The sequence below is a fragment of the Muntiacus reevesi genome, chromosome X (assembly GCF_963930625.1).
Source record: "Muntiacus reevesi chromosome X, mMunRee1.1, whole genome shotgun sequence".
NCBI classification, from domain to species: domain Eukaryota; kingdom Metazoa; phylum Chordata; class Mammalia; order Artiodactyla; family Cervidae; genus Muntiacus; species Muntiacus reevesi.
In genome coordinates this window covers 51104552-51119564 of record NC_089271.1, presented here as the reverse complement: position 1 = coordinate 51119564, position 15013 = coordinate 51104552, and the positions used below count along the sequence as shown (strand labels likewise).

The following is a 15013-nucleotide window of genomic DNA, read 5'->3' as shown; positions in this document are numbered from 1 at the left end:
TTTTCATCTTTGTTTGTTTGCTCCTTATTTCTTCTTAATCTTTGTCAAATATTTCTTGTATTTTTTAAAATCCATACCTCCACTGTATTTTCAAGGTTTTGGATCATCTTTAATATCCTTACTCTAAATTGTTTTCCAGGTAGTTACCTTATTTCCCCTTCATTTATGTGCTCTTGTAGTTTGTTTACCTTGCTCTTTTGTCTGTAACATATTTTTTGTCATATCATTTTTTTTTATTGGTGGAACTGTGTTCTTCTCTCATTGATTGTTCGACCTGAGAATTTTAGCACTGGAGTTTGCAGGCAGTTATGTAGAGCCAGGACCGGGTGTTGAGATATGGACCTCCAGGAGACCTCGCTCCAAATAGTATTCTATGAGGTCTGAGTGTCTCTGTTAATCCAGAAGTTTGGACTTGTTCCTCCCACCACAGGAGCTCACGCCCATGAATCAAGATCCCGCAAGCTGTATGGCACACCAAAAAATAAAGAAAAAGAAAAAAAATGTGGAAGACAATGACAAATAATAAAAAAATAAAACAAATAAGAAATCTAACATGAATTAGAAAAATTAAACATATAAATGAAATAATCACTGGAAGATAAGACACAGCTACACTAGCAAAATAGGGAAATTTTTAAAAAGGAAGAAAAAAGCTTTGCTGTAAGGGCAGGGCTTAGGTGTGGTGAAGCTCAGGCAGGGTGGGCTTAGGCAGGGGTGTGGCATATGCTGAGTGTGACCTGAAGGGGGCCCCAGAATGTGTCCAGCTTCAGAGTAAAGAGGAGTAGACTCCAGGCCTCAGCAGGTTCCTGAATGTTGAATGGGAGGAGTGGGGGCAGAAACACCAGGTGCATTCCTCCATAACCCCAAAGGTCCCTCCCCATCCCCACAGATCCCCTCAAGGTAAGAGTGCCTCTCCAGGTGTGGGAAAACCTTTCCTCCCCTGGCTGCACCTCAGGAGCACTGATCCCACCTAGCCTGCACATCTCCTTCCCCCTTGCTACCCCCTTCCCCTCATCATACAGAGTGGTTTGGGTGTTCCTCTGGTCCACCTGGGATTCAAGGCTCCTTGCCAGCATGCAGTAGGTGCCCAGGATGTTTCACTTTCTTGATAGTGTCCTTTGAAGGATAAAAGTTTTAGTTTTGATGATTCCAAATTGCCTATTTTTGTTTCTTTTGGTGCTTGTGCTTTTGCATCATATCTAGGAAATCATTGCCTAATCCAACATTAACATTTACATCTCTGTTTTCCTCTGAGTGCTTCATAGTTTTAGCTCTTATATTTAAGTTTTTGATCAATTTTTAGTTCATTGTTATATACAGTGTGAGATATAAGTCTAAACTGATTCATTTGTTTGTGAACATCCAGTTGTTCCAAGACGATTTGTTGAAACATTATTCTTTGCCATTGAATGGCCTCTGCACCCCTCACAATAATCAGTTGACCACAGAGATATGGTTTTGCTTCTTGCATCTCCATTCTATTCTGTTATCTGTCCATATAGAGTCCTTATGTCACTACCATTGAAGGAGGAAGCAGACAGAACAGGCTCCATCTTGATAGCGGGACTCCATCTTGGGCTGGACTGTGGACTTTGTGCTATATGCCCAGTATCTATGGAAATGACACACCAACTGGAAAACCAGACCCCCCGGGTGGAAGAGCTCTAGGGCTCATACCTAAACTCTCCATCACCTAAAAGAATACCCTAATTATCTGTGTAGCTGAAGAGAATCATAAAATCTATTATGCTTATTGGGGTATGACCACAGGCCTATTGATAATCGTCCACTGTTAACTACCTAGGCTTAAGGCATATGAATCACGGGTTAACTTTGAGTGTATCTTTCTTTTCCTTTGTTCAGACTAATTTCAGGGAATTTGGGGAGGTGGATTTGGGCACATACACTTAAGGTATACAAGGTTTTCCCAAAAACTGGTTGGGGTCCTTGTCCAGGAGGAGACTCTGCCTCGGGCCCACTGGTGTAATAAACTGCACTCCACTATCTATATTGTCCTTCTGAGTGAGTTTGTTTCCCAGAACGCGTGGCGACAACACCATATAATGTCTTGATTATTTTGGCTTTGAAGTGGATTTTGTAGTTGGGAAGTGTAAGTACCTGTTCTTTTTCACACTGTTTTGGCTATCCCAGGACCCTTTTAATTCTGACAGTTCTAGGATCAGTTTGTTGATTTCTGGGGGAAAGAGCAGTTTGAATTTTGATGGGGCTCTATTAGGGGAGTACTGCCATCTTAACACAATAGTAAGTCGTCCAATCCATAAATGTGAGATGCCTTTCCACTCATCTAGACTATCTTTAATTTCACCCAGCAATGTGTTGTAGTTTTTATTGTACAAGTCTTGAATGTGTATAGAAATATATCTGCTCTTTGTATATGACCTTGTATTCTGTAAACCTGTTGAGCCCCTGTATTGGGTCTAATAATTTCTGTGGGGAGAGGGTATTCTTGAGGATTTTCTATACACAAGATTATGTTATCTGCAAATTGAAAAGTTTTATTTCTTTTCCAATGTAAATTCATTTTATTTCTTTCCCTTGTTTAATTACCCTGTCCAGAACCTCCAGAACAATGTGGAATAGAAGTGGTAAGAGATGATATCCTTCTATTGTTCCTGATTTTCAGGGGAAGTAAGTACTTCTGCCTTTCATCATTAAGCTATCACGATGATAGCTGTGAGTTTTTCAGAGATGTTTCATATCAGGTTGAAAATGTTGCCTTCTACTTCTAGTTTGAGACTTTTTATCTTGAAGGGATGCTGAATTTTGTCCAATGCTTTTTATGTAGGTACTGAGATGATAATGTGGTTTTTGTCCTTTATTCTGTTGATGTGGTATATTAATGTATGGATGTGAGAGTTGGACTATAAAGAAAGCTGAGTGCTGAAGAATTGATGCTTTTTAATTGTGTTGGAGAAGACTCTTGAGAGTCCCTTGGACTGCAAGGAGATCCAACCAGTCCCTCCTAAAGGAGATCATTCCTGGGTGTTCATTGGAAGGACTGATGCTGAAGCTGAAAGTCCAATACTTTGGCCATCTGATGCGGAGAGCTGACTCATTTGAGAAGACCCTGATGCTGGGAAAGATTGAGGGCAGGAGGAGAGGGGGACAACAGAGGATGAGATGGTTGGATGGCATCACCGACACAATGGCCATGGGTTTGGGTAGACTCCAGGAGTTAGTGATGAACAGGGAGGCCTGGCATGCTGCGGTTCATGGGGTCACAAAGAGTCGGACACGACTGAGCTACTGAACTGATGATGATGACTGATCAACTTAATTGAGTCTTAATTAATTCCTGGGATAAATCCTACTTCCTCATGCTAGATAATTTGGTTTTCTAGTATTGTACTAAGAATCTTTGTGTCTATATTCATAAAAATATTGGCCTGTGGTTTTCTTTTCTTGTGTTGTCTTTGTTTGATTTGGTTTGGTATCAGGGTAACCTTGGCGTCATAAAATGAAGCAGAAGAATTAACTTCCTTGGGGTTTCCCTGGTTGCGCTAGTGGTAAAGAACCTCCCTACCAATTCGGGAGAGGTAAGAGATACGGGCTGAATCCCTGGGACAGGTAGATCCCCTGGAGGAGGGCCTGGCAACCCACTCCACTATTTTTGCCTGAGGAATCCCATGGACAGAGGAGCCTGGCGGCCTATAGTCCATAGAATCGCAAAGAGTCGGGCATGACAGAAGAAACTTAGCATGCGTGCACATAACTTCATTAATAAAGTTATTCATCCTTATTTCTTTTTGAGTGACCTTGGCTAGTCAGTATTTTTCAAGGAATGTTTTCATTTTATGTAAGTATCAATTTTTTTGATAACATTGTTCTGCTCTCCTTTCTTAAATAGCTTTATTTAAGCATAAGTGATATACAACAAATCATATATATTTACTGTGTACAATTTGATGAGTTTGGGCCTATGTAAACAATGATAATATCATCATCAGAATCAAGATAATAGACACATCCAACACATCCTAAAATTTCTTTATGTCCCTTTTTGTTTCTTTGTTTTTTGTTAAATTGTGTGTGTGTGTAGGTGTTTGTGTAGTGAGAACACAATTTTAGATTTACATTCAACAAATTTGGGGGCTTCCCAGATGGCTCAGTGATAAAGAACCACCTGGCAATCCAGGAGACATAAGAGACGCAGGTTTGGACCCTGAATCAGGAGATCCCCTGGAAGAGGAAACGGCAACCCATTCCAGTATTCTTGCCTGGAAAATCCCATGGAGAGAGGAGCCTAGTGGGCTAAAGTCCACAGGGTCACAAAGAGTCTGATACGACCAACAATGCAACAAATTTTGAATAACATTTTAAAAATCTTCCTTCATTGTGCATTTAATATCTGAGAGCTCTCTATTGATATCCCCTATGGTATTACTGAAATTGGTAACTAGTGTCACTCTTTCTTTCTCTCTCTTTTAATTAATTTTTTAATTAATTTTAATTAATCAGGCTACAGGTTTCTTATTATATTAATCTATTCACAGTATCAACCATTGGTTTCAACTGAATTTTTTGGCACTACTGATTTTCTGGTTTCAATTTAATTGATTTCTTCCAAGATGTTTGTTATTCTTTTCTTTTGCTGGATTTGGGTTAAATTTTGTGCTATTCTAGTTTCTTAAAGAAGATTATTGATCTTCAAATGATAATTGGCCTTTTCCATTTTCTAATACAAACATTTAGTGCTATAAATATCCCTCTGTGAAGCTTTGGCATCACCTCATAAATTTTGATATATCATATTTTCTATTTCTCCTTTGATCCTTGCATTAATTTGAAGTTTTGTTCAATTTACAAACAGTTTGTGATTTTCCAGCTAACTTTCCATAGTTAATCTTTATTTTAATTATTTTTTGGTCAGGAAAAATATTTTGTGTTATTTCAGTCCTTTTGAACTTATTAAGGTTTTTAACTGGCATATTTTGTTGAACTTCCATATTCACTTCAGAAGAATATGTATTTAGTTGCTGTTGCTCCATAAATGGGCTTCCCAGGTGGCGCAGTGGTAAAGAATCTGCCTGCCAATGCAAGAGAGGCAAGAGAGGCGAGTTCAAACTCTGGGTCTGGAAGGTCCCCTGGAGTAAGAAATGGCAACCCGTTCCAGTATTCTTCCTTGAAAAATTCCATGGACACTACAGTCCATGGGGTCTCAAACAGTTGGACATAACTGGGACTTGGCACATTCTGTAAATATCAATTAGGTCAAGTCGGTTAATAGTATTGTTCAATCTTCTATATATTTTCTCACTGTGTTTCTCACTTACTATATTAATGGCTGAGCGTGAAAAGTCAAAGTCTTCAGCTACAACTGTGGATTGTCTGTTTCTCCTTTTCATTCTATCAGATTTTGGCTCCTGTATTCTGAAATGGCATACACATTCATGATTATTATGTCTTCTCAGTGAACTGAATTCTCTATCATTATGTACTGTCCTTCTGTATCTTCAGTAAAAATCTTCATTCTGAAGTACACTTTTATGATGTTAATTCAACCTTGCCAGCTTTTGTTTGATTTGGGATTTGGAGGTATAAGTATTTCCACATACTTAATTTTAAATTATTAGCTTATTTAAGGTGAGGTTATTTTTTTTTTACCATACATAATGTGATCTGACAAACAAGGTCTTTATTTATTTATCTGGCTTCATTGGTCTTTGCTGCTGCACTCGGGCTTCTCTCTAGTTGCAGTACGTGGGCTTCTCTTGTTGCGGCACAAGGGCTTAGTTGCCTTGTGACATGTGGGAATCTTAGCTCCCAGACCAAGGATCAAATCTGTGTCCCCTGCATTGGAAAGCAGATCCTTAACCACTGGACAACCAGGGGAGTCCCCCAAAGTAGGTCTTTTAATTGACGTGTGTAGGCAACTTACAATTAGTGGGTAAATAGTTCAATTTCAAATCTACCATCTGGATATGCTTTTCTTTATATCACATATGGTTTTTAGTGACCAGTTTCCTGTTTCTTCTCTTCATTTAGATTGGTTATTTCTTTATTAGTCCATTTTATTGCCCCTATTGGCTTTCAAGATATACATCTTATTAAAAATCTTTCTAGGGAATTCCCTGGTGGTCCAATGATTAGGATTCAGTGCTTTCATTGCCATGGCCCCAGATCCAGTCCCTAGCCAGGGAACTAAGATCCCGTGAGCTGATGCATAGCCAAAAAATTCTTTCTAGGGTGGCTCTAGAGTTTACAATATGCATTTTATACTTCTTACAATACGCCTTCAATTAATATTATACCCATTTCTTACATAAGAACCTTACAACTGTGTATTTCCCTTTCCTTCCTGCTATCCTTTGTGCTATTGTTTTCTTACATTTTATTTTTACATGTGTAACAAACACCACATTGCACCATTAATATTTTGCTTTAGATGATTATCATTTAAAGAAATTAAATATTTTTAAAATGTGTATTAATAAAAAGGTTTTTACCATTTCTAGTATTATTCACTTCTTTGTATAGATACAAAGTTGCTTCTGATATCGTCTTCCTTTTCGCTTAAGAACTTTATTAACAAACTTTGTAGGGCATATCTGTTAGCAATGAATATTCTCAGATGTTTAGTTTGATAATCATTGGTTTAAATATTTCCACTTCATCTTCATTTTCAAAAAAGTATTTCCACTAGTTATACAATTCTGGATGGCATAAATTCTGATGAGAATTTTTCTGCCTTTCTTAATTTTGTTCCTGTGTATGAAACGTGGCTTTTTGTTTCTCTTTTTGCCACTGATGATGTCACGTCAGAATCACTGCTGATGTTTGAGTCAATCTTCTCAGTTGTCGAACTGGCCTTCAGTTATTTTCTAGCTATAACTATTTTCAATCCAGTACAATTTTTTTTACTATATGCTATACATGGAGAATTTTACCTTGTTGGGTTCTGCATTTTAGGATAAGAGTAATAGCAGTAATGATAATACCTTTCAGTGATGTTGAGATTGATCCTGTGATGCATTTCAGATGCTTAGAAGATTTATCCTTTTCAGGCTTGCTTTCAATCCTTGTTAGACTGGACAAGAGCAGTCACTAATCTAGGTCTAATTAGCCCCACTACTGAGGTAAATAAGTTTCTGAGTAATGTACAAGACACCTGCATATTCTGGGTGTTTTCTTCCCCCTGGCAGGTAAGAAGAACTATCTCCATCCCTCTGTGAGCTCTGGGATTCCTCCACCAAATCCTTTTCTGTGGTTCTTTTCTTGGCCTTGGGTGCATGCTGCACACACACGAGCTAATCAGAATGTGTGGGGGACTCCCAGAGAACCCTGTGCAAATATCCTTAGTGCTCGTTCCTGTGCTGTCTCTCTCTTTCTCTTTCTCTCTCTGCAGTCCTCCCTACCCCCACGCAACGTCACATTCTGTTAACCTGTGTTCCAGGAATTCTAGCATATGCTCAGTTGCTCAGTTATGTCCAACTCTTTGCGACCCCATGAACTGCAGCACACCGGGCCTCTCTGTCCCTCACCATCTCCCAAAGTTTGCCCAAGTTCATGTGCATTGCATCGGTGATGCCATCCAGCCATCTCATCCTCTGATGCCCTCTTCTCCTTCTGCCCTCAATCTTTCCCGGCATCAGAGAGTTTTCCAGTGAGTCAGCTGTTCACATAAGATGACCAAAATACTGGAGTTTCAGCTTCAGCATCAGTCCTTCCAATGAGTATTCAGGGTTGATTTCCCTTAAGATTGACTGGTTTGATTTCCTCGTTGTCCAAGGGACTCTCAGGATTCTTCTCCAGAACCAAAGTTTGCAGGCATCAATTCTTCAGCACTCTGCCTTCTTTACGGTCCAACTGTCACAACCATACAAGACTACTGGGAAGACCATAGCCTTGACTATATGGACCTTTGTTGGCAGAGTAATGTCTCTGCTTATAGCACACTGAGTTTCTCAGAGCTTTCCTGCCAGTAAGCAAATGTCTTCTGATTTCATGGCTGCGGTCACCTTCTGCAGTGATTTTAGAGCCCAAGAAGAGGACATCTGTCACAACTTCCACCTTTCCCCCTCTATTTGCCATGAAGTCATGGGGCCAGATGCCATGATCTTAGTTTTTTAAGTATTTAGTTTTAAGCCGGCTCTTCCACTCTCCTCCTTCACCCTCATCAAGAGGCTCCTTAGTTCCTCTTTGCTTTCTGCCATTAGAATTGCATCATCCGCATATCTGAGGTTGTTGATGTTTCTCCTGCCTATCTTGATTATTGTAACTCATCCAGCCCAGCATTTCTCATGATGTACTCAGTGTATAGATTAAACAAACAGGGTGACAGCAGACAGCCCTGTTGTAGTCCCTTTGGTTACTCAAATACTATAGGAGTACAGGGCTGGAGAAAGATTCCATTAGTGTATCAGTACATGGACTACACAGGTCATCATACTCCACATTCTCTGCTTCCAGGGCCTACCACTGGGGTTAGTTATTGGTGCCTCCCTGTTGTTTTCAAACACGTTTCTCTGAATTTAAACCACACACACACACACACCACACACACACACACACACACACACACAGAAGAGGCCCCACTTTGGGCATCAAAGTGCTTTTGCTTCCCCTCCCTCAAATATTAACAACATGACCTGAAGAAGTTCCCTCTGAGGCAGGACGAGAGTTTTGTAAGGATTTTTCACCCTGATAGATGCTGCCACAATGCTGTCCATCAGTGATGCAGGAGAAGTAAAGCTTGTTTACCCCCTCCTCACATCATTCTTGGAGCAGACACTCTGGTGCAGTTAACAAGATGCTTAGACCTTTGCTCATCATGGAGTTCACCAGTTGAGTAAGAGGGAGATTGAGCAGGGTTAGAAATGCAAATAGTCGGGTCCTAGCCAGGACTAACAAGACTGAGTGAAAAATGGCTCCCCGTGGGGTCTCACCTCCTGGGGGTGCTGGAGGATGAGGTGTGAGACTGGAACACTCCCTTGTGCCTGCAGAGAGGGGAAGCACCACCACAGGAGGTGGAAGGTACTGCAAGGGAGAGAGTTCCATTTGGCAACAATGCAAGTCCTGCGTGTGGAAGGACAAAACATCCACCACCACCCAGGGTGGCCAACCTCAGCCTTTGACACAGATAGGGAGGATGTTATCTTGACAACCCAGGCCTCAAATCTGGACCAAGGCGAATCCCCTTTCTCGGATGTCCAGGAGGCTGGTCCAGCCCCATTTTGGTCATGCCCATCACCTGCAGATTTCAATACACCAGCAGCAGTGATTGGTTGTGGGGCTTGGGAGGCAAGGAATACTAGACCACTCTGGGGAGCCCACGTGGAAAATGCAGGCTCAGGCTCTCATGGGGTATAGGGACAGAGAGCCCAGATCAGACCAGGGCTTACACAGTCAGGCACTGAGGTGGATGGGCAAGAGCTTGCAGTGGGAATCTTGGGTCTCAGTACAGGAGGACCAGTGGAACCCAGTCTTAAGGAGTGTTCACTACCCAGTCAACAGGCTGGAGACACATCCCCAATCAGTGGCTGCTTTAGTGAGGTCACTCTTGGAGTCAGCTGGCATCCGCAGGTACGTCTCTGAGTTTAAGGTAATCATTCTTCTGAGTTGCAGTGTCCTAAGAACTTCTAATCAAACTGATCACATGGACCACAGCCTTGTCTAACTCGGTGAAATTATGAGCCATGCCGTGTAGGGCCACCCAAGATGGACAGGTCATGGTGGAGAGTTCTGACAAAATGTGGTCCACTGGAGAAGGTACTGGTACACCACTTCAGTATTCTTGCCTGAGAACCCCATAACAGTATGAAAAGGCAAAAAGATACGACACTGAAAGATGAACTCCTCAAGTCGGTAGGTGCCCAGTATGCTACTAGAGAAGAGTGGAGAAACAACACCAGAAAGAATGAAGAGACAGAGCCAAAGCAAACACAATGCCCAGTTCTGGGTGAGACTGCTGATGGAAGTAAAGTCTGATGCTGTAAAGAGCAATATTGCATAGGAACCTGGAATGTTAGGTCCATGAATCAAGGCAAATTGAAAGTGGTCAAATAGGAGATGGCAAGAGTGAACATCAACATTTTAGGAATCAGTGAACTAAAATGGACTGGAATGGGTGAATTTAATTCAGATGACCATTGTATCTACTACTGTGGACAAGAATCCCTTAGAAGAAATGGAGTAGCCCTCATAGTCAACAAAGGAGTCTGAAATGCAGTACTTGGGTGCAATCTCAAAAACAACAGAATGATCTCTGTTTGTTTCCAAGGCAAACCATTCCATATCACAGTAACCCAAGTCTATGCTCCAACCAGGGATGCTGAAGAAGTTGAAGTTGAACGGTTCTATGAAGACCTATGAGACCTTCTAGAACTAACACCCAAAAAAGATGTCTTTTTCACCATAGGGGACTGGAATGCAAAAGTAGGAAGTCGAGAGATACCTGGCATAGCAGGCAATTTTGGCTTTGGGGTACAAAATGAAGCAGGGCAAAGGCTAACAGAGTTTTGCCAAGAGAATTCACTGGTCATAGCAAGCACCCTCATCCAACAACACAAGAAAAGAGTCTACACATGGACATCACCAGATGGTCAATAAAGAAATCAGATGGATTACATTCTTTCCAGCCAAAGATGGAGAAGCCCTAAACAGTCAGCAAAAAGAAGACCAGGAGATGACTGTGGCTCAGATCATGAGCACCTTATTGCAAAATTCAGACTTAAATTGAAGACAGTAGGGAAAACCTTTAGAACATTCAGGTACGATCTAAATCAAATCCCTTATGAATATACAGTAGAAGTGACAAATAGATTCAAGGGATTAGATTTGACAGAGTGCCTGAAGAACTATGGACGGAGGTACATGACATTGTACGGGAGGCAGTGATCAAGACCATCACCATGAAAAAGAAATGCAGAAAGGCAAAATGGTTGTCTGAGGAGGCCTTACAAATAGCTGAGAAAAGAAGAGAAGCTAAAGCAAAGGGGAAAAGGAAAGATATAATTATTTCAATGCAGAGTTCCAAAGAATAGGAAGAAGACATAAGAAAGCCTTCCTCATTGACCAATGCAAAGAAATAGAGGAAAACAATAGAATGGGAAAAACTAGAGATCTCTTCAAGAAAATTAGTGATACCAAGGGAACATCGCATGCATATATGGGTATAATAAGGACAGAAATGGTATGGAGCTAACAGAAGCAGAAGATATTAAGAAGAGGTGGCAAGAATACACAGAAGAATTGTACAAAAAAGATCTTCATGGCCCAGATAACTACAACTGTGTGATCACTCAACTAGAGTCAGACATCCTGGAGTGTGAAGTCAAGGGGCCCTCAGGAAGCATCACTACGAACAAAGCTAGGTAGGTAGCTTTTTCACCGACTTGATGGACATGAGTTTGAGCAATCTCTGGGAGTTGGTGATGGACAGGGAGCCCTGCCATGCTGCATGCCACGGGGTCACAAAGAGTTAGACACGACTTAGCGACTGAACTGAAGTTGTTTATGGTAGCCTATAGCTAAGGAAATAACTTAAAAATAGTGGAAAAATCAGTAAAGAATTAAAAATGCTACACTAGAAAATACACATTTAATGCAAAAGAAAGCAGTAACATGAAGACCATCGAACAAAATGACATGAAACAGAAAAATATATTGGCAGATGTAAGTCTGTATCAACATTAAATGTGAATAGCTAAAACAATATGACCACAAGGCAGACATTGAGAGACCAGTGTAAAAACAAAAACAAGATCCAACTGTATGTTGTCTACAGAGGACACAGTTTAGAGTCTAAGATACGTAAATTATCATGTGTGTGTGTGTGTTTGTGTGTGTTCAATCACTCAGTTGTATCCAACTCTTTGTGGCCCCATGGACTGTACCTGCCAGGACCCCTCTCCATGTAATTTTCTAGATGAGAATATTGGAGCAGGTTGCCATTTCCTACTTCAGGGGATCTTTCAGTCCCAGGGATCCTACCTGAGTCTCCTGCATTGGCAGGTGGCTTCTTTACCACTAGCGCCACCTGGGAAGCCTTATATGACCCAGCAATTCTACTCCTAGACAATTTTAACCAAGAAAAAGGAAAACATGCTCACACAGCGGCCTGTACTCAAATATTCCACACATGTATTCCTAATAGCCACACATAGAAACAACGGAACTATTCAATAACTGGTATACAGAAGAAAGAAAAGCAAAAGAGTATACCCATACAAAGGAATACCACACGGTAATAATAATAAAAACGAACTACTAATGCATGCAACAGCAAGAATGTGTCTCAACTGTGCAAAAACTGTGAGACACCAGACACAGAAGGCTACATATTATGTGATTTCATGTCAATGGGTTTCTGGAAAAGGCACAACTATTCACACAGAAATGTATCTGTGGTTGCCAGGGTATAGGAGTGGAAGAAGGAGTCTGATGGCAAACACACCAAGGGAGTATTTTCAAACGATGGACCATTTCTTACATTTTTATTGTGGTAGCATTTATACCACAGTATGCCTTTGTCAAAACTCTACAAACTGTAATGCTTTAAAGTGTTGGCTTTTATTGTATACAAATTATACCTCAATACTGTTTTTTAAGGAAAAGGAACATTTAAGTATTTAAATATTGGTTATTGCATCCATCTAGATCATGAGCTCAAAAACACAAAAATCTTATTTTGGAATTCTTCCCAGACCTGGCCAACCTCTAGGATTCCCCATGACACTTTTGTACTCTTATGACAGAACACACAAACTTGTTCTTAACCATGTTTACAATTCCCTCTCCTTCACCTCAAGTCCAAATTCATGCTGAGTTCTGTCCAGTTTCCTTAGTAAATGTCTAATGCGTCTACTTTTACCCACATCCACCACATCTGCTCTAGTCCAGAGCCTCCTTTCATTTAATTCTCAATGCCCCTTCTAACTCGTCTCTTACATCCACTCAGGGTGTCTGTCTCCCTCTTCCCTCCCTCTCCCTCCTTCTGTTACACTTGCAAAACATTCTGTGTCTTTCTAGATAATTCTACTCTCCTACACAAGGACTTGAAGGCATGGTCTAGCCCCTGTGCACCTTGCTAGCAACAACGAAAGTAGAGCTTCCTCTTCTTGTCTCTCTTATCAGGCTTCCTTCACACCATCTAATTTCCTAAGCTTCTCCACTTAGATTGTCCCCAATTTCTGAAGCCTCATGGTTAGAAAACTCCTTCAAGCTAGGCTTCAACAGTACGTGAACCGAGAACTTCCAGATATAGAGCTTAGGTTTCGAGGAGGCAGAGGAACCAAAGATCATATTGCCAACATTCGTTAGATCATGGAGAAAGCAAGGGGATTTTGAGAAAAACATATACTTCTGCATCATTGACTATGCCAAGACCTCTGACTGAATGGATCACAACAAACTGTAGAAGCTTCTTAAGCAGAGCGGAGTACCAGACTACTTGACCTGTCTGCTGAGAAACCTGTATGTGGGTCAAGAAGCAAGTTAGAACCAAAGATGGAAGAGGTGACTGCTTCAAAACTGGGAAAGGAGTATGACACGGCTGTGTGTTATCAGGTAACAATGGCCTCATAATATGAGACAAAGGAATTCACTTCCTTGGGACTTCCCAGGTGGTGCTAGAGGTGAAGAACCTGCCTGCCAATGCATGAGAGTCAAGTTCAATCCCTGGGTCAGAAAGATCCCCTGGAGGAGGCCCTGGCAACCCACTCCAGTATTCTTACCTGGAGAATCCCAGGGATGGAAAAGTCTTGCGGGCTATGGTCCATAAAATCGTAGAGTCAGAAAAGATAGAAGTGAATTAGCATGCACACACATGAACTTACTTAATAGATATAAAGGGATTCATCTTCATTGCTTCTTAAGTGAACTTTGCTCATCAGGATTTTTCAAGAAATGTTCTCATTTTATGTAAGTATCAATTTTTTGGAGAACCTTTTCCTGCTCTCCTTTTTAAAACATCTTTATTGAAATAGAATTGATATATAGCAAATTGTATATATTTAATGTGTACAATTTAATGAGTTTGGACATATGCAAACAATGATACTATCATCACTACAATCAATGTAATAGACATATCCAACACCTCCTAACATTTCCTTGTGTCCCTTTAGTTTTGTTTTATGTTAGGCTGTGTGTGTGTGTGTGTGTGTGTGTGTGTGTGTGTGTGTTTGTGTGTAGTGAGAAGACAATATTAGATTAACTCTCAACAGATGTTGGGGTTACCCAGGTGGCTCAGTGGTAAAGTATTCACCTGCCAGTGCAGGCGATGCAGGAAATGGGGGTTTGATGCCTGGATCGGCAAGATCCCCTGGAGGAGGAAATGGCAACCCATTCCAGTATTCTTGCTGGAGAATGCCATGGACAGAGGAGCCTGGTAGTCATGACAAGAGAATTTGCACACACTTGGCATGTATGCATATGCACTTATAAGGTGCCATTTCACTTCATCCTCACTAGGACCCTTGAAGAAAACCCTTTCACCCCTGCAGAACTCTGATGCATCTCTCGGAGACCCACTCTGATTCATTCCAGCCCCACAGGAACTGCCCCGGGCTCCTGGTTTGGGTCTGAATTTTATCTGGATCCCGAACAGATTTTTCAGTTCGGCCCTCACAGGGACTTTATGACAAACCCTGTGTGTGGGCAGGAGACAGGTGTCCGGCAGAATCCCAGGAAAAAGCAGGGTCTTGAGGGGATCTTGTGAGGGAGCGTGGGTGCTGGGTGAGAGGACACAAATGGGGTGAGGCCCTGTGAGTAGGGCTGGGGGAGGGGCTAAGGAGCCCCCTGAGAGGGGAGGGGAGGCCTGGTGGAAGGGGAGGGGAGGGGTGGGAATTTGGGGAGAGAGAGGAATTGAGACAGCTGTCACCAGGAGACGGACTCTGGAAAATGACAGAGGTGACTAGAGGGATGTACGGGAGTTGTCATAGGCACAGTGAGGGGAAATCCTCTCCTATCACCAGAATTCAGTAGCCCAGAGTGGGTGCTGTGATAGAGAGGACCAGGTCCCCGGGGCTTCTTCTGTGGATCTGGCATTCAC

At 41.6% G+C, this 15013-nt stretch overlaps 1 protein-coding gene and 1 long non-coding RNA gene across 7 annotated transcripts in view; one reads left to right on the top strand and one right to left on the bottom strand.

Moving 5' to 3' along the window:
* LOC136153860 (uncharacterized) overlaps positions 1-15013 on the bottom strand; it is a 198999-nt gene that overhangs the window by 116309 nt on the left and 67677 nt on the right. The window lies entirely within an intron of this gene.
* LOC136153845 (P antigen family member 3-like) overlaps positions 1-15013 on the top strand; it is an 87001-nt gene that overhangs the window by 48895 nt on the left and 23093 nt on the right. For 4 of the 6 annotated variants that reach the window (XM_065915964.1, XM_065915963.1, XM_065915966.1 and 1 more), the window contains one exon: positions 2578-2649. The exons of the other annotated variants lie outside the window; for them this stretch is intronic. In XM_065915964.1, coding sequence (XP_065772036.1) covers positions 2578-2649 — 72 coding nt within the window. The remainder of the gene's footprint in view (positions 1-2577; positions 2650-15013) is intronic. 6 annotated transcript variants of the gene reach the window in all.